Here is a 17,018-nt window from a genome sequence, read left to right on the forward strand (position 1 = left end):
CCACACTTGCATTGTCGAGGCTTTTTTGTGGCCGATCATTTTGAGGAGGTCAACAAAGTTGTGGTTTAATCCATGGAAAGCATGAACATTATAACTAACGTCTTGACTTTAAAATATTTTAAATATTACATTTACAAAAACCATTGTTACTAGTTGTACTAAATTATGTAAGTTCTTTCATAAGCTATTTCATTATGGGCATCGTTCCTAGTGTTTTACCATTATAGTTTCATATTTTGGCATTTTTGATGTCTGGTCAAATGGAGGCTGTATCTGCTTCTTACTGCTTTAGGACTGAATCAGGAATCTCATTCAAATCTTGGAGGGCCACAGTGTCTGCTGGTTTTTTTGTGTGTTCTCGCAAAAGTGTTTAATGTAAGCCACTGATTGGCTAGAGTCACACCTTTCCAATACATAAATTGGCTGCTGTCTGAAAGGAAACTACAAAAAAGCAGTATCCTAGTCATGTGGCACATCACTTGGGGAAACTGTACTTGTAGCTTTGTACTTGAGTCACAGTTGTCTGTCACTGCAAACACATTTTTAAGTGCAAGTGGATGAAAAAGGAAAATGGATGGGAAATGTGGAGAATGTACACCATACACAGCCACATACAAGAATGTTAAAAACATTTTTAAAGGTCCAAGATTTATTTACAAGTTTTATTTAAATATTTCAATGTATTTTACAGGTATTATATATAAATTATATATATTTAAAAGGTTAGAAAAACATTGATCACACTTACTGTTTTAATGGACTGACAAGACACTGACTTTTGCAAAACTATTACAAAACATACTTCGGATTCTCAGCCCTATGTAAAAACACCAGAAACCAATATTGTCATTAGAAAACCATTGAGACCACTCAATGCATTTTTGATCCACACTGTCAAAATGATACACACAGTAATTGGCTCACAGTGAACTGCTGGAATTCCATTATTGGTTATCACTTTTCTCAATATTTCAAGAATTCCTTTTTTCATTTGAGAAAGTTTCATGGGGAAAAAAAACACCAACATTCCAACATTTTCATTAAAATGTGTTAATGTCTCAAATACTTAGAAACCATGAACTCTCAATTCAAAACAAAACTGCAGTACATCTTTGTGGCATGTTATTGCGTTTTTAGTTAAGGTTAAAGCATACAATTGCATGTAATGTTTTGCTGGTTTTTGCTCTTTGTCCCACAAGAAGGTGGGAAAACAGTTCAGCCATTTTTATTTTAAAAGCCCAGTTTTTGGTCCACAATTTCAGTGAGAAGATTAGGTCAGGAACATGTGAGATGAAATAAACAAAGCTTACGTTTATCTGACTTCACGAAGGAGCCTAACTAAAAGGTAAAGACTATTTTTTGCCAGTGAAATCACCTTTGTCGGGCCGTTAAATTGGCAGCTGTTGCAGGCGTGGAGTTAAATGGTTTAACCAGCTTGTCAGCATTTAGAAGACAAAAACCTTACAAAAGTACTGCCTCTGGAACTTTTGGCTCAACAATATTTACATAAACTGAATCGCTTTTGAACCTGTAAAAATGGATTCTTTGTTTCTAAAAGACACTGTCAAAAATAAGTCTAGTCAAGCATGAGGAACATCACTGGGCAGTCACTTTTTGGGCAGTTCTCTTGGCTGCCCTGTACATCATATGCCCACATGTCCCATACACCCAAACTGATTCATATAGAATCTATGGAGGTCACATAATGCTGCTGTTGAAAACAGGCATCTCCACTGACGGAGATCGTGTACAAGTCGGCATTTAAGGTGGAGTGCAAACAGTGTCTTTCAGTGGTCACCTCGAGAGGCAGGGTGCAAACTCCTATTTGTCCCCTCCATGGAATGAAGAATAAATAGTGGTCATATTGTGGGCTACCACCCTTTGGTTGGTCAATTCTGGGGGGTTGAGTAGAGGGTGTGGTGCTGATTGGCTGTGTCAGTATTCCTTGTGAAGAGAAGGGGTTCAGTTTCACCGGGACCGAACCAGCTGAGAAAAAAAAAGCGTTACCAAGTCATAATCATGAATGGTGTACTTAAATACAGTACCTACACCAGGTGAACTAAAACAATCACAGACCATATTATGAAATCCAAGGATTTATACACTTCTTCACATATAGCATTACTCTTAACTAAAACAATACTAAATAAATTGATAATGAAGGATGTTCTTTTCACAGATGAAATCAAGCTGGCTTCAGGATCTTATGCAACATAAATGAATATGTAATGATGAAAATGCAGAAAAACACAAATACACATCAATGTGCCACCTCATGGCAATATAGGCCCGGAGCAAGAGAGGACGATTCTCACCTGTTGTGTGGGTTTGCGCTCTGGGCCCAGGTGATACCCAGGTCACTGTCCATCCCCCGGGGATCGTCAAAGAAGTAAGAGCGATGACTGCGACTGTTTATCACTGCATTGCAGCTGCAGCCCTGAGGAAGGAGACAGGAAGACAGACGGAGAGAAAATCATGCCTAATACCCAGAGGAAGCCTGGAATAGAAACAAGCAGGTACTAAGGTAAGGGAGCGAAAAAAAGGGAAGGAGGAAGAATACAGGTGAAAATAAGGAGACATGCTGACCGTTTCCTGAGGGGGCCGTCGGACTCTGAAGATGAGAATGAGTAGGCTGGTGGGTAGCAGCTCCCACACAAAGAGAATGACTCCAAACGCCAAGTAGCCCCTGTCACCCAGTTCACTACGCAGGTCAGCCTGAGGGCAGGAGGACACAAAGGATTTACATGGCACCAACTGCCATCTCATGAATTCACCGAAAAATGGCTTCCATGCTCTACTCGACATACAGTCTATGTGATTTTTAGGTTCACATCTGTGTTCCCCCTCAGTGGAGATGTATACCTGATCAGAGATGTTGTACCAGTCATAATCAAAGGACTCCACCCTGTGGCTCTGGGAGAGAACCAGGACAAAGAGGTTGTAGCACGCCCTACTGGAGAACAGCAGAATTACACCTGCCCCAAGCACTGCAGTTCGGCACACTGTCGTACCCTGAAGGAAAAACAGAAAGTGTCAGCAACCCAGAAATTTTACAACTATGGTATTTTAGTTGGATTAGTCAACACTTAGGCTGTAGCTGATCTACATCTAAGGATGGCCAGAGGACATGTGACTACAGCCAACATTTGCCTTTATTGGATATTGTTACTCCCCTTAATACTAGACTAATTATCTTTCACTCTAGGGACCCATTTTCCATTCCATCCTTTGTTTGAGATGAGCAGGAATTACACTTATTAGCTTGAAGGTTTGGATTGCACATTCATAAAGTACAGATCTATAATTTCTCAAGGCTGAGAAAATTGCGGTTTCTCAAAGGAATAGTAGTCTGACTATTTTCAGGGAAATTCCAGCCGACAGGAATGCCCAATATGGTAAATGTTTAAGAGTTTTGTGTGTATTCATTATATTTAAATAAAATGGAGTCCTTATCTCTGTACTGCTAACAGGTAATACTGTAACATGAAGTAGTATGATTCTTGATTCGCCTATGCTTCTTCAGCGTGTCTGCCCAAGGGGCATTTACCTTGCTGTGCAGGTATGGGCCGGTGGAGGGTGAGAGCCGGGTGAGGAGTAGGAGCGAAGAGGCCAGGGCCACAGCTTCAATGATAAAGAGCAGGTCGTTGACCAGCACTCGGATCAGAACGAGTCTCCAGGCCTGATCTCCTCCTCCCCCTCTCTGCCTCAAAAATGCGCATGCCATGTTCACACAGAGGAACACGGCACTCATCACAGCGTACGCACAGCGAGCCACACACCTGAAAAAAAAGGAATGAATTCAGGAACTGAATTTGCCAGTAATTGGAGGCGAAAGCCATGAATAAGTAATCAAAACACCCATCCACTCAAAAACAATTCCCAATTCCATGATATATCTGCATAAATTCAAAAGACATTACATATACTCTACTATTACAAAGGCAAATGCAGACTGCCACTGGAATAAAATATGAATTTTAACAAATTAAATTTTTAAAAAAAGGACTTTATCAATTGAAACAATGACTTTGTATATGTATTTACATGCCTGTATCTGTCAAGGAAACAATGTACTTTGGAATTAGAAAGAGACAGCAACATGACAAAATGTTCCAGTTTAGTTTAGTGGGCTGTAAATATGGCAGTTACCAGTGTTTGTGTGTGTGTACTCACAGTCCTTTGCTTGGCTCTGAGTTGAATTTTACCCTCACTTTGAACAACACCTGCATGAAGAATGATATAGAGGAAAAACACAGGAAGGAACACAGACCAGACTCAATGTACAGTAAATATACTTCACAGTTCTCTTTTCCCTTACTCTAGTCTCTGATTCAGATCTGAATCAGGAAGGGGGAAAATCCATGCAAGCACAAAACAATCAGCCATAGCTATACATAAAAAGGAATAACAGGCTCAGGCAGTATCATGTGTTTTCTGTCATTTTCCATCCTACTTTGGTTTAAAAATGCCTCAAGGAAATAGAGATATTTTAACAGTTTTGGGTATTACTATGTCAATTTAACTGATATATTAAATTTAAAAGAGTATTATGATAAATAATGCATTGTAATTTGAAAATGAGTATGACCTTGGAAACAAAATTCACTTTAACCAAAGTATTCTTGAACATATAATACTAGAAAATGTTTCAATCCACCAATTAAAACTGGGTAAGTAAGTAGGCTTTATAATGACTTCAGGTTTACTTAAATCCAGTATAATTAACAGGCTTCCATGATATGACATCTGGGACTCAAAATGGTCAAAGAAATCAATGTAGCTCTGCATGTAACCGCAACTCCCAAACTCTCTTTGCTCATGGTGTTCCCATTTGTCAATCCCATTCCCTGTTCTCGTCATTCTCTCTTCTGCTTTCTGGTCCGTTTCCTTGTAGTATCTCATCTCAACTGTATCAGTTAAGTACAAATTAGCTACTCCTGAATATATGACACTTGACTTGGCTCTCCAGTATAGTTAAAGCATATACTAGTACACACAGATAAAGTCCACTTGAGTGGCTGAGTGTAAACGTGACTGAATCAATACTTAAATACACAATCTGCTGTCTTACCAGAAAAAAATGAACCACTAAACAAACTAAACAACGACAGTCCTGTACTCTGCTGAGTCGCCATCCAGCCTGGCTCTTACCTGGGTGAAGTAAAGGTTGATGAGGCTGAGGGTGAAGAACTGCAGGCACACCGGGAAGCAGTAGAGTAGCCAGTAGGCCAGCATGGGCAGGTGGTTGGCCCCCAGGGCATCGTGAAAGTAGAAAGAGAAGAGTGTGGTGCGAAGAGCGGCCCAGAACAGACACAGGAAGAGGAAAACGCTCTGGTAGCTCCAGCGCTTGTGCCTGTACACCAGCAGGAGCCACAGCTGAACATACACCACCAGGAAGAGGCAGCCGTACAGGCAGGTATACAGGATGGTGACCCCCTGCTTCACAGATGGGGCGATGGCTGGATGGAGGGGAGAGGGTGAGGGTATGGTAGTGTTGGCGGGCAAAGGGAGAGCTGCTGGGATGTCCATTTAGGCCGGGTGAGAATAGTAGCTATTGACAATTCGCCAGTAGTGCGGCTGGGGCAAATTCAATGGTTTAGTGATAGGAAAGTAAGCAAGTTACAGTATATTAAAGGTGAAGACAACATCAATAAAAAAATAGAAAAAGACAAAAATGAAATTAATGCAAGTATCAGGACAGGAGATAAAAGGATTGTGTGGGTTGTGTGAGAGGTGTAAATGCATGCAAGCGCGATGCAGCTTCCACTCCACTCTTAGATTTTTACAGTCTGTTCTCAGATGTACACCTGTGCAAGAATGTTTACTGGGGGAGGGGTCTTGAAGTGTAAAAAAAAGGAAGAATGGCAGTGTTTTACAATGAATCTGATGAACAAACAATGCATAAATAATTTTAAATGCCACTGGAGGTTAACTTGTACACGAACAAAAACACCTTCACAGAATGATGGTGCCCCTGCCCTTTCTATTTCACAGCTTTCAAAGTGTCCAATTTCTTTTGGTCAGGAGTGGTCCTTTTCAGTGTCTGACTTTGTTTCACAGTACTTTTAGAATACATAAAACTGTTATTGTATCCAGTAGAATTCAGCAAGCGTAACGTTTTGCTGTCCGGCCATGTGTGAAGTTCAGAAAGGGATCGTAATGTCACAATATTCAGTCATCTTTGGAGCTCTTTTCTGTAACATAATTCCTTTGACACATAATTGTATGTGTCATTCTCTGAAAAAAAGGGAAAAGTTCAGTTTTAAATAAACTCAAATTAATTTATAGTGAGGAATTACCTTAAAAAAGAACAAAAGCTAGCACTAACGTTACCCCTCTTGATTTCGTCGCTTAGCTTGCTAAGTAAGTACCACGTTACATTTTCAGTCACGTAGTCTAATGCTTGCTGTGTAAAATGATTAATAACTAGCTAACTTCAGATTTAAATTGTTAAGTAGCATCTTAGCCAGCAGGGTGACGGTAATGTGCGAGCTGATTTTGCCTGTATGGGTACGTTAGTTATCGTTAAATAGGTTACATCTTCAAAGTCAGAACCAAATACGTTAGCTAACAATTTTATCTGATATTTCTATCCAGGTTAAGCATGGCAAGCTCATCTAACATTACCACAATAACTCGTTACGTAATTCAAGTTTGCTATCTAATTTACAATAGCTTGGATAGCACAGTATCCGTTCAATCCGTCGCATTAGCATGAATAGTCAACTAGCTATAGACTAACCCTACCACAAAAAAAAAAAAAAAAAAAAAAAACTCGTTACGTAGTCATGTAGCTAGTCGAATTCAATAGTTCGCTAACTGACGATACGTTAGCTAGGTTAGCACAGTAATCGTTCGACTGTAAATGTACTGATAGTTAATTATTCAAATAATTAATTTAAATGATCGTAAATTAATCACATGCAATGATATGTCCAAGCCAGTATACATCCTTCAATATACATTCGCTGACATGTCTATAGTACTGGCTTGTTATCGACTGAAAAGAAATGTAACTTAGATCTATCGATAGCTCAAAAGCTACGTTAACAAATAGTCAAAAGTGATTCCTCTTAACTTGTTTGTTCGCTAACAAAGCACAACGCGATGCTGATCAAGAATCGTTTTGTGGATCTAGCTAGCGAACCAACGCGAACAATCTTACCTTAAAGTTTATCTGTCTTGTTAATAGCTTTTGTACTCAAACCGCTTGGGCCACTGCCTTCCTGGTGCAGTTCGCGATTAACTTTACTGTTGTTACATACTCTCGCAACTTCACCAAGAGGATTATGTGTTGAAGATACGCAGACAGCGGAGATGAGCTTTCTGAATTCCAAAGTCCTTCATCCACTGACAGGTTTGACAGAACTGCGCGTGCGCAAAACATTATTCCGTAAACAACAAGCCAAGCAAAGTTCAGGCTTTCACTGCAGGCTCTCCGTGTCACATTGTATGAACCATAGGGACTAGAAAAAAAATATTGACTTGTGTACTTGCTTATATTATCACATTATGCAACATAAACCGACGTGCATAAATATCTCTACCAAGGAGAAGAAATCAGTGTGTACTAAAGTCTAGTCTAGTCCTCGACTAAAAACCTTTTTCAATGGACATTCTTTGAATTTTTCTTTTAGTCTATAGAATTGGATTACTTCATGTCTGGGAAACCAGCCCTAAATTTGTGCTAGAAAGCTTATTCCACATTATGAAAATTTTTATTTTTTATACTAGAAGTATGATAGTGTGTAAAATTTGAATGGATAAATTAACATGTGGACTCAACAATAATGATTACGATACTTAAACTAAATGTAAGTACGATGAACTGGTGAATCAGTACAGCAAGTAGTTGGCCTACCTAGGCTAATCAATATCTGATTCCGTTTCAAAAATATAACTTATTGTGAAACATCAAGGAGCACTGTCCCAGGCCATTAGGGTAAAAGCAGACTACAAATATTCCCTTAAATATTTTCAACATTAAACTTTGAATGTCAAACTATATCCATAATGTCGACAGTTCATCATCAATTTATGTGCACAGTTACCGTGGAATTCCATTTTAAGCATGTGGCTATATGAGGCCTACTTGATCCTTCATGCGAGGACGATTATGAGGCATTCGCTTCTTCGCATATTAAGTGGAGTTCTTGATGGCGGCCTTGGCAATTGCCGTTTATGTTAAAAGTGCGGTGCCTTTAAGTCTACTATTTTGCTGTCGCGCACTTTCCAGCTAAAGACTGAAATCTGCTGAACAAATGCCCAGTGCACCCGCGGGCCACCACTAGGGAGCGCTGCTGGCTGTTTTCAATCTATTCGCGAGCATGGAAGAAGAATCCTGTAAACCGCCAATTGTCTGTCAGAACAGGAAACCGCGGCCAGTTCAATTTGATGCATTTTGTTTGGGATATTTACCTCCGTGTTTATCCACTTTGACTGCATTAGTTAAAATACAATCAACTGCACACTCTGAAAGTATCGTTTGAGTTAGGATATCGAATGAAACCACTGAATTGGTTTGTAGCTGGCCAGCCATCTGTATTCAAATTAAAGCTTGCTATTTTAGCTCCTTTTTAGCTATAAGTTATATAGCTAACGTTAGCAAGGTCGTACTAATAGTTTAGGTATTGTGGTAGGTTGGTTTCTGGTTTTCTGTCGCAATGGGTCGAAGGCGATTGGATCGAATGGCCACTCCGCTTCGGCGGTCATCTCGTTTGAGAAATATCAACCCAGTCCCAGAGGTAGGTATTTTAAACTTCAGCCTACAGTAGTAGTTTTTTCCGCTTTGCTTTTTCATTGGGTTCTCATAGCCACGTCGCCGAGACGCTTTCGGCTATAGCAGTAGCAGCAGAGGTAGCTAACTAAACTGGACAGCGACTTAAGTGGCGTAGATTGTGATAACTAGCCAGTTGTGTGTTGTGTTGGGTTGGTTTCCTTTTTGTGTCCTCAGACAGTAAGTCTATTTAAAAATAAATAAATAAAATATGGGGTACTTGCTGCTAATCCCTCAACAAAATGATATTAATGGTGCGAACGTTCGCTCGCTTTCAGGCGGTTCACTTTACCGGAACTAACATCTAGCTAGCTTGCTTAAAAAGTTAACTTAACGTTACTTATTATAACGTAATAGTTAATTCGATGGCTAACTCACTGGTTGATTTTTTTCTTTTATGCTTTCTTCAGCATATTTCTTAAGCCCATTTATTCGCTAGCTAACGTTAAATTAATTAGAATAACTGGTGGTATTCCACACTTTGGCTTGTTAGCCAGCTAACACTTAGTAGTTGGCGTTAAATAATTTAGATTAGTAAAACTAGTTGTAAATTGACGTTAGCTAGGTTAAGATGCTATGGTTATCGTCTTGAAAAATGTATCAAAGCAGAAGCTGCAGTAGCAAAGTCGGAGTTGAATAACTTGATTTCCCTCTAATGCTAAAACAGTCAATTTTATCTTAAATTGTACCTTTTGTGCTCATTCCTTGGTTCAGCTGAACACAAGGAATGCGTAGAAATATGTCAAATGTGTTCAAGGATACAGAGGAGATGGATACGGATACCCGGGAGGAGCAGCCAGAGGGGGGTGAGGAGTTGAGTGAAACTGTCGCCGCAGCCGAAACTTCCAATATCTCAAGTAAATCCCACCCAGTGTCAACGGAGGGGTCCCTTGCCGGAGAACAGCTGGATCAAAGCGGGATGATGGTACAATCTTCCTTGTATAACATTACTATTGTTGCCATATATCCGTGTCTTAAGGGGCTGGAAGCTAGATTCATAGGCAGGGCACTGACTGTGTACTCTGACTCAAAGTACTTAAGTTTTGAACGAGAGCATATTCCACTGTTGAAGACAAAAACGTAAGATGTAGTGCCTGTATTAATTCTGGATCAGTAAAAAAATCAGTAAATGCATGCATGTCTATACCATTTGGATTGCATTCATATACTTTACAGGGTGACATGCAGCCCATCATTTGTTCTAAGTTGCTGACATAACATTTATTTCCAGTGTACATGAATACATATGGGCTAGTAGTTCAATTGTAAACAATCCGTGCCCACTTAGAAAATGCAGAATGTAACTGTATAATAAGCACCACATTTAACAGCAAGAGAACCTTGGGCCCATGTACGCTGGTTCCCTGAATTATTATTTTTTGTGTGTGAATTAGGACTTAGGCCTGACTATCAGTGCTTCAGTAAAATTGGTGTATGTATGATAAACATCTAACACCTGAGGGAATTTATGAATAATTTAATATGCAATTATTTTGAAAGCATTGATGGCAGCAATGTATCTTTCACTTCTTTAGCAATGCTCCACGTTGGCGGGCCTTGTTATTTTTTCAGATTGGATATCTTTATTTCGGTCCATCTGCAGATAATAGGCCTGCTTATTTAGTTGGCCTTCAGAGTGGCGCACAGGGCAGAATTAAATGCTAATGAAATGAAAATGCTCCATAAAAATTTTAAAAAATGAAAGTAGTCTTGATGGAGAATGTGATTTGAGACTGATTTATGATCAGGTTTTACATACAGGAAGGTTTCAGTGTACAAAGGTTGGTGAAATCTGCTTTTAAACATGGTTAAGCTGGTTTAGATGTTTTTTTTTTTTTCGTGAAGTTAATAAGCCACAAACTGAACACGCGCATTGTGTCTAGAAATTATCACCCTTAGCTCATTGTTATCCACTGTCAACAGCAGGTGTTAAAAAAGTTTTTATTTATTTTACTCATTTTTTTTTGCTAATTGTAGAGTCCTGGATATTATACTGTGGTCTTGAACCGACTGAAGTTTGATGAGGTGGGTTTTGGGGATGTAGAAAAAGAGGAACAGGAGAAAAAAGAGGATGGAGAAAAAGACACCCGCAAAGCTGGCAGGCATGCCACCTCTCGAATCCCCACCTTTCAAAGTTCATCAGCCCGAAAGCGTCCCACTGGACAAGCTGTGGAGCCAGTTGCACAGCCCCCAGCCAGGGAGGAGTCCTCCAGCCTTCCGGTCCAGCCCAAGGCAAAGAGTAGTGGCAGTGGCTCATCTAAAGTGCCAGGATCAGGGCGCAGGGAGACGGCCCTGCCTCTTCCCTTAGTACGTCTACCCACTGGCAGCAACGATGCCATGCTGCACATAACTGCTGCCTCATTGGACAGTCCCATCCTGTCTCACAAAAGGAGCCAGTCCCCCAGTCTAACTCCCACTGGAGCAGCTGACTCCCAGCAACTGGATCCGCTAGTCATCTCTGCTCGATTGCCAATCCGGGCAGAGACAGGACCCCACATCCCATGCCTGCTTTCAGGAGCTGCCCAAGAAGTCACGGTTCAAACTGAAGCTGTGAGCAGGGGCCCTCCCCCCTATAAAGACGAGCAGGCTGAGACAGAGGAGGCAGGGTTTGTGGCTGAAGAAGAGGTGGGGATTGACTCCAGCACCCCACCTCTTCCTGAAGAGCAGATAAAAGCTGGGGATAGTGGGCAGAAATCTGAAGCATTAGAGGAAGAAGAGGAGGAGGAAGAGGAGCTGGCTGGGGGGGAGAAGATTGAGCCCCTGGAGGAGGGTGAGGAAACGGGAGAGAGCAACGAGGGGTCTGAGTCAGAGCCCGAGTTCAACAAAAAGGTGCCCAGCCCAAGCGTGAATGGAGCGGACTCACAGTCCATTAATGAGGGGTCTGAGTCTGAGCCCGAGTTCAAAGAAAATGAGCCCAGCCCAAGCATGAATGGAGCGGAGTCACAGTCCGCTAAAGAGAAGGCCGAGGTGGAAGAGTGTGTGGATCCAGGTGCCGACTTTGCGCTGGGAGAAGCAGGCTTGGGCTGTCAATACAAGGCCAGCGTAGGAAACAAATGGCCCAAGTCCACCAGACAGGAAATAACCCCTGTGAATCGGTCAAGGAGAAGCCAAGTCTCAAAGCTGGAAGTTAGGGAACCCCAAGGTCGCTCATATAAGCCTGCAAGCCGGAGTGTGAAAAAATCCCAAGCGTCAACCAAGGTCTCATCCCTCTCATGACTGCGTGTTTATCTCACTGTCTCAAAATGATCTTTTTCATTTCCCTGTCCTTTGCTCCAGCTCTTCACTCTGTCACTGCTCTCTCCTTTCATGCTGTGTGCTTTCACATGGCTTCCACAGCATAGTCCACCTTGGCTTCTGGTGAGAACAGTTCTCTTCGTATGTCCTGCTGCAACTTCTTTGGGTCTGTAGTTTGGCTCATTTCTTCCTCAACATTCATTATTCAAAAGCCTTACTGACTCAATAGAGAATCTTCCCATTGTCTCTTCCTTTTTCCTGATTTATGACTGCAATGTTTAAATTTTGGTTTATATTTATAACCCTTATAGAATGAAAAATATGTAAACACGTTTTAAAAAAAGAAAGTCCACTGTATCACCACAATACCTTTTTCTTCATTTATTGTCAGTTTTTATGCAGAAGTTTGTTTTTAAGCTGTTGTATTTAAGAAAATAACAATGTTTGATGATAAGAATTGGCCACCCAGCCTGTCTAGGCTCTTCATTTTTTCCAGCTATTTGAGTCAAACCTGGTGTTAAACACACTGCTGCTAAGGACCTCTGCTGCATGACCTGGCAAGCTATTTCATGCCATTACTTTGTGTGTATAAAATCCTTCCTAACACCAATTCAAAATTTAGCTTCAACTTAGCTTCATACCCCATATGTTTCCTTCTGTCACCAAACTAGACTTATAGTACCATCTGTGCTCCATGTTATTAATGCCCTTAAAAATGTTAAAATTTCAGGATGTAGTTTGTGACAACGTATTGTGAACATGTACATTTGCACCCTAGTGACTAATAGCCCCCTTCCCCATAATTCTTTGTCTTTGTAGAGCTGCTGGCAGTGCTGTCCCCTTTTCTTCTTCCTCTCCATCGTGCTCCTCCTGATTGGTGGTGGGCTACACCTGTGGCGCTATGGCACCCCTGCGTCCGTGTCTGACCTGCTGGTTCAGCTGGAGCTGGGCTGGCTGCAGGGCCTCTGGGGGGCACAGGAGCCCTGCAGTTCAGACTGCAGGTGAGAGCAGAGCTGCTCGCAGCAGGAGTTTAATATCAGCTGTAGCATCTCCTACTTTAAATGATTCTTGATCATCACCGTCTGCTTCTACCCCCTCTCTATGGCCAGCTTTGCTCTGGTGGAAAGTCTCCCCGAGGGGCTCGTGTTCAGAGATGGCTCCACGGTTTTGCCCTCCATCTCGCAGGCCTGGATCCAGCTGCTGAGCCAAGCCAACAGCACCGTCAGCATCGCAGCCTTCTACTTCACCCTCAGGGCCTCGGACCAGGGACTGACAGATAAGAGCGACCTGCAGGTGAGGGAGCACAAAAAGAACCTGCTAGCATGTCTCTTTATTTTTTTAGTTTTCACATGTTACAGGCTGATTACTGTATATTTGTCATTTTCTTTTGTGTTCAGTTGTCTCATTTAAGACAGTTAAGTTGAGGTCACACTAGTGTTAATTTCGTAATTACATTTACTAATAAAGGCAACTTCTTGGTGCCTCTGTGCCTTTGACAGTATGCTGAAGCGTTGGCTCTTTATTAGTAAATTTAACTTTTCAGTTTGCAAGAACATTCAACTGTCCATTTAAATTGCAGAGTTGAATGGTCTATACCTTTGCTACTTTGTTTGGACTCCTTTGCTTACTCATGCTAATGACACTTGTATCTGATGGCATCTTGGATATCTGTGCACATTTGTGTTTGTTGCAGGGTGAGCAGGTGTTTGACCAGTTAATGAAGCTGCAGTCTCGAGGGGTTGAACTCAAGATCGCTGTCAACGACCCTCAGACCAGCCCCCAGGATACCATCCAGTTAAACACAACAGGTACTGGCATGGAAGCTACTGCCGCTATAGTTTATGTATTGTAACGGCACTGAAAATTTGCTGCCATCTAACGTACACCAAAGGAATGGGGAAAGGTTTTGACATTGTTATGATCATATTTTGTGTAATATATAATTGAAATGGAAGCCATTTTATCAGTAGGATTATAGTTCAAATTCATTATAGAGGGTATTGTCTGTTAGCTATACTGCTTGTAATTGGCAAGCACTGCTTTGCCATGATGATGAGCAATTACTCAATCATGCTACCTTCTCAACGATAGCAATTTTCCTGTACTTTGAAATGTACAGTAGCTTATTATGAAATGATTACAAATTTTTCTTGAAAACAAATGTATTTCATAATGCTGAATTGTTTTTACAAAAAGTACAAGGAAGCAGAAATGTATGTGGGAATCAGATATATGCAGAGGATAGTCAGATTTTTCCCGTGCCAGCACTGCACTCCAGTCCCTCTTGCTCTGTGTCCCCTCTTCCTCTATGTGTCCTTCAGGTGCAGAGATTCGGAACGTGGATCTCAAGTCTGTTACTGGAGGCATCGTTCACACCAAACTGTGGGTGGTGGACAATAAGCACGTTTATGTGGGAAGCGCTAACATGGACTGGCGTTCCCTCTCACAGGTCTTTTCTCTCATGCCATTCTGCTCAGCCTATCGAGTAGCTCACAGGCTTGAAAATCTTGGTTATTTTCTTGAGCTTTACTTTAACATTGACTTGAGTCTTCTGCCTTCCCCCCTCCGTGTGCCCTACTTCTCCAGGTGAAGGAGGTGGGAGTGTCTGTGGGAAACTGCAGCTGCTTGGCACAGGATGTGTCACGGGTATTTGGGGTGTACTGGTACTTGGGCTCTCCAGAAGGGAGTTCCCTGCCTCCTTACTGGCCCAGTCGCTACTCCGCCCTCTCCAGCTCAGAGCGTCCCCTACACTTGAATCTCAATGGTGTCCCTGCGCGGGTCTACCTGTCTGTGAGTAACACTGTGGTTAAATTAATCACTTGTTCATCCTGTTGATTTTTTTCCCCCATCTGCTACATCTGTGTGACTATGTAAATGTCTCAGATTTTTTTTGGTCACTGCTAGCCACTGTTTTGGTTTGACTGTTGGGAGCTTCTACATTTGCGCATCTGTGTGCAGCATTGCAACCATGAACCTGTAACTGATTTCTCTGTCGCTAGAGCGCTCCTCCCCAGTTGTCCGGGCATGGACGCACAGGTGATCTGGCTGCCATCCTGTCCGTCATCTCCGATGCCCAGAAATTCATCTTCATCTCAGTCATGGACTACCTGCCCTTTTCAGAGTTTATAAAGCCACCCAGGTCACTGTCAGATTTTTCTGTGTGTGTACAAATGAGGAACTTGATTTGGATGGATGTTTTTGAGACCTTTCTGTGTTGTGGTTAGACATGGGAGCGTGCTTCATGTATTTTACCCTTATTATGTCTTCAGTCTTTAGGTCTGACCTGTATTACTGACTGTTTTCAGTCATCTATGAAATATGAATCATTCCCCTTGTGCCCATGGCTGATCCCATAGGTTCTGGCCTCCGATTGATTCAGCCTTAAGAGAAGCAGCATGTGCCAGGGGGGTGGAGGTGAACCTGCTGGTCAGCTGCTGGCCACATTCCTCTGGCTCCATGTTCATCTTCCTCGAGTCTCTCCTCGCCCTCAACCAACACCCCCTAAACTGCAACATACAAGTGGTGCGTCATCTTCTCACACTCCTGCTAGATGTTCTCTTCATTCTTCTGTATGATTGAGTTTTACCACATTAGTCATCCCTCTGGGCTTTGTTATTTGGTTGCTCTGGCTGGTGACATAAGCCTGTTTTTAATCCAAAAAAACTGTTGTTTATCTTGCACAGTACCTAGAATGTACTGTGAATAGGTTGAAATAGATTGTAGGCCTTCTTCAAAATATGTAGTATGCATGCGAGAAATGTTGTCAATTGTTTTGTACAGAAAGTGTTTGACGTGAGCTCCACAGCAGAGCAGCTGAAGATCCCCTTTGCAAGAGTCAACCACGCAAAGTACATGGTGACGGACAGAGTTGCCTACATAGGTAATTTATGACATTAATTTCACCTGCTTGGAATGCTTTGCAATGCATCACTTGTTGCTCTTCCCCTCTCTGATCTATAATTGTCATGGGTCCTTCTACATGATTTCTGATTAATACCATTCTTATTATTTCTCCATGAGTATGTTGATGAGTATGCTGAAGGCAAGTTGAAAACTACAAATACTTATAGACTTGCTCATTTACAACCTATTAGCTGATTCACATTTGTACTATGCTAATCATCTTGTACCCCACCTCTTTTCCTTAACCCACAGGAACATCAAACTGGTCTGAAAATTACTTCACCCAGACTGCTGGCGTGGGTCTGGTGGTGAATCAGACGGGAGTCGAGGTGGGCAAAGGCCAAAAAACTGTACAGAGCCAGCTACAAGAGGTTTTCCAGAGGGACTGGAAATCCGGATATGCCCAAGTGCTCTCATCTGAACATGTTAATCGGTGTGGTAAACACAGATAGATAAACACGTGTACATATCGCAGTACAGATAATGGACATACAGTTGGCTTTCTATTATTCATAGATGTTAAATGCTTTCTAGAGCAGGGTTCCATTTATCTCAGGTATACTTGAGCATAGCTAAATGCATGCTGGCTCAGCTTGTGTGCTTGCGCACCATAAACTCATGGCACCCAGGTGGTTTTAATTATATGTGTTCTGTGTTGTCAGAATTTGTTGATTTTACTTCTGTTCTGGGATATCTTTTGCTATCATATGCTGTTTCAGTTCAACACAGTATTTCTTGTTGTTTTTCATTCATTCATTCATTCGTTCATTTCAGCTGAGATTGTACATATTTTCTTTTTTTGCATTCTTGTTATCATGACATTGTCAGGATATTAAATGATTTTTCTAGTAATTTCCTATTATATTTTCATTTTTTCCTTGTCCATGGATCCTTTTGTTGAAATGAATTAAAATGTATTTGTATAGTGCATTTTACAAACATTTATCACAATATGCTTTACAATAGACCCTGGCCTAAACCCCCACTAGATCCTAGGGCAATAGTGGCAAATAAAAACTCTTGGTGGGACAGATGGGAAGGAACCTTGGGAGGAGCCAGACTAGAGGGGGAACCCATCCTCTTTCCAGCTCAAGATGTGGGTTTT

The 17,018-nt window shown here is 41.6% G+C and overlaps 2 protein-coding genes across 6 annotated transcripts; one reads left to right on the forward strand and one right to left on the reverse strand.

The window, feature by feature from the left end:
* Positions 1-620: 620 nt before the first annotated feature.
* gpr137 (G protein-coupled receptor 137) lies at positions 621-7,306 on the reverse strand. The gene is made up of 8 exons (XM_064328134.1): positions 7,166-7,306; positions 5,152-6,237; positions 4,174-4,223; positions 3,548-3,779; positions 2,863-3,012; positions 2,587-2,715; positions 2,316-2,437; positions 621-1,986 (listed from the first exon to the last, which is right to left on the reverse strand). The coding sequence occupies exons 2-8, from the start codon at positions 5,527-5,529 to the stop codon at positions 1,890-1,892; spliced, it is 1,158 nt and encodes a 385-aa protein (XP_064184204.1). The 5' UTR covers positions 5,530-6,237; positions 7,166-7,306; the 3' UTR covers positions 621-1,889.
* On the forward strand, positions 7,236-16,765 carry pld7 (phospholipase D family, member 7). Of its 5 annotated transcripts, none has more exons than XM_064328132.1 (12): positions 7,236-7,357; positions 9,534-9,701; positions 10,754-11,974; positions 12,830-13,011; positions 13,120-13,303; positions 13,704-13,818; positions 14,332-14,459; positions 14,597-14,800; positions 15,010-15,149; positions 15,367-15,532; positions 15,791-15,890; positions 16,166-16,765. In XM_064328132.1, exons 2-12 carry the CDS (start codon positions 9,546-9,548, stop codon positions 16,363-16,365), a joined length of 2,796 nt encoding a protein of 931 aa, XP_064184202.1. In that variant the 5' UTR covers positions 7,236-7,357; positions 9,534-9,545; the 3' UTR covers positions 16,366-16,765. The 5 variants fall into 5 exon arrangements, with proteins under 5 accessions (XP_064184202.1, XP_064184199.1, XP_064184197.1 ...); XM_064328129.1 differs by lacking the exon at positions 7,236-7,357 and adding an exon at positions 8,223-8,744 and having other exon boundaries at positions 9,491-9,701; XM_064328127.1 differs by lacking the exon at positions 7,236-7,357 and adding an exon at positions 8,226-8,744.
* Positions 16,766-17,018: the final 253 nt, after the last annotated feature.

This window comes from Anguilla rostrata, chromosome 3 (genome assembly GCF_018555375.3).
Source record: "Anguilla rostrata isolate EN2019 chromosome 3, ASM1855537v3, whole genome shotgun sequence".
In the NCBI taxonomy this organism is placed as follows: Eukaryota; Metazoa; Chordata; class Actinopteri; order Anguilliformes; family Anguillidae; genus Anguilla; species Anguilla rostrata.

Excerpts from the sequence above, each read along its gene's own strand:
- gpr137 (XM_064328134.1), bottom strand. The coding sequence starts at position 5,529 with ATGGACATCCCAGCAGCTCTCCCTTTGCCCGCCAACACTACCATACCC. Across the intron at positions 3,780-4,173 it reads TCAGAGCCAAGCAAAGGACT|GTGTGTGGCTCGCTGTGCGT; the intron begins GTGAGTACACAC and ends CTTTTTTTTCAG. Across the intron at positions 3,013-3,547 it reads GCCCATACCTGCACAGCAAG|GGTACGACAGTGTGCCGAAC; the intron begins GTAAATGCCCCT and ends TTTTTCCTTCAG.
- pld7 (XM_064328127.1), top strand. The coding sequence starts at position 8,664 with ATGGGTCGAAGGCGATTGGATCGAATGGCCACTCCGCTTCGGCGGTCA. Across the intron at positions 9,702-10,753 it reads TGGATCAAAGCGGGATGATG|AGTCCTGGATATTATACTGT; the intron begins GTACAATCTTCC and ends TGCTAATTGTAG. Across the intron at positions 11,975-12,829 it reads AATCCCAAGCGTCAACCAAG|AGCTGCTGGCAGTGCTGTCC; the intron begins GTCTCATCCCTC and ends TTGTCTTTGTAG.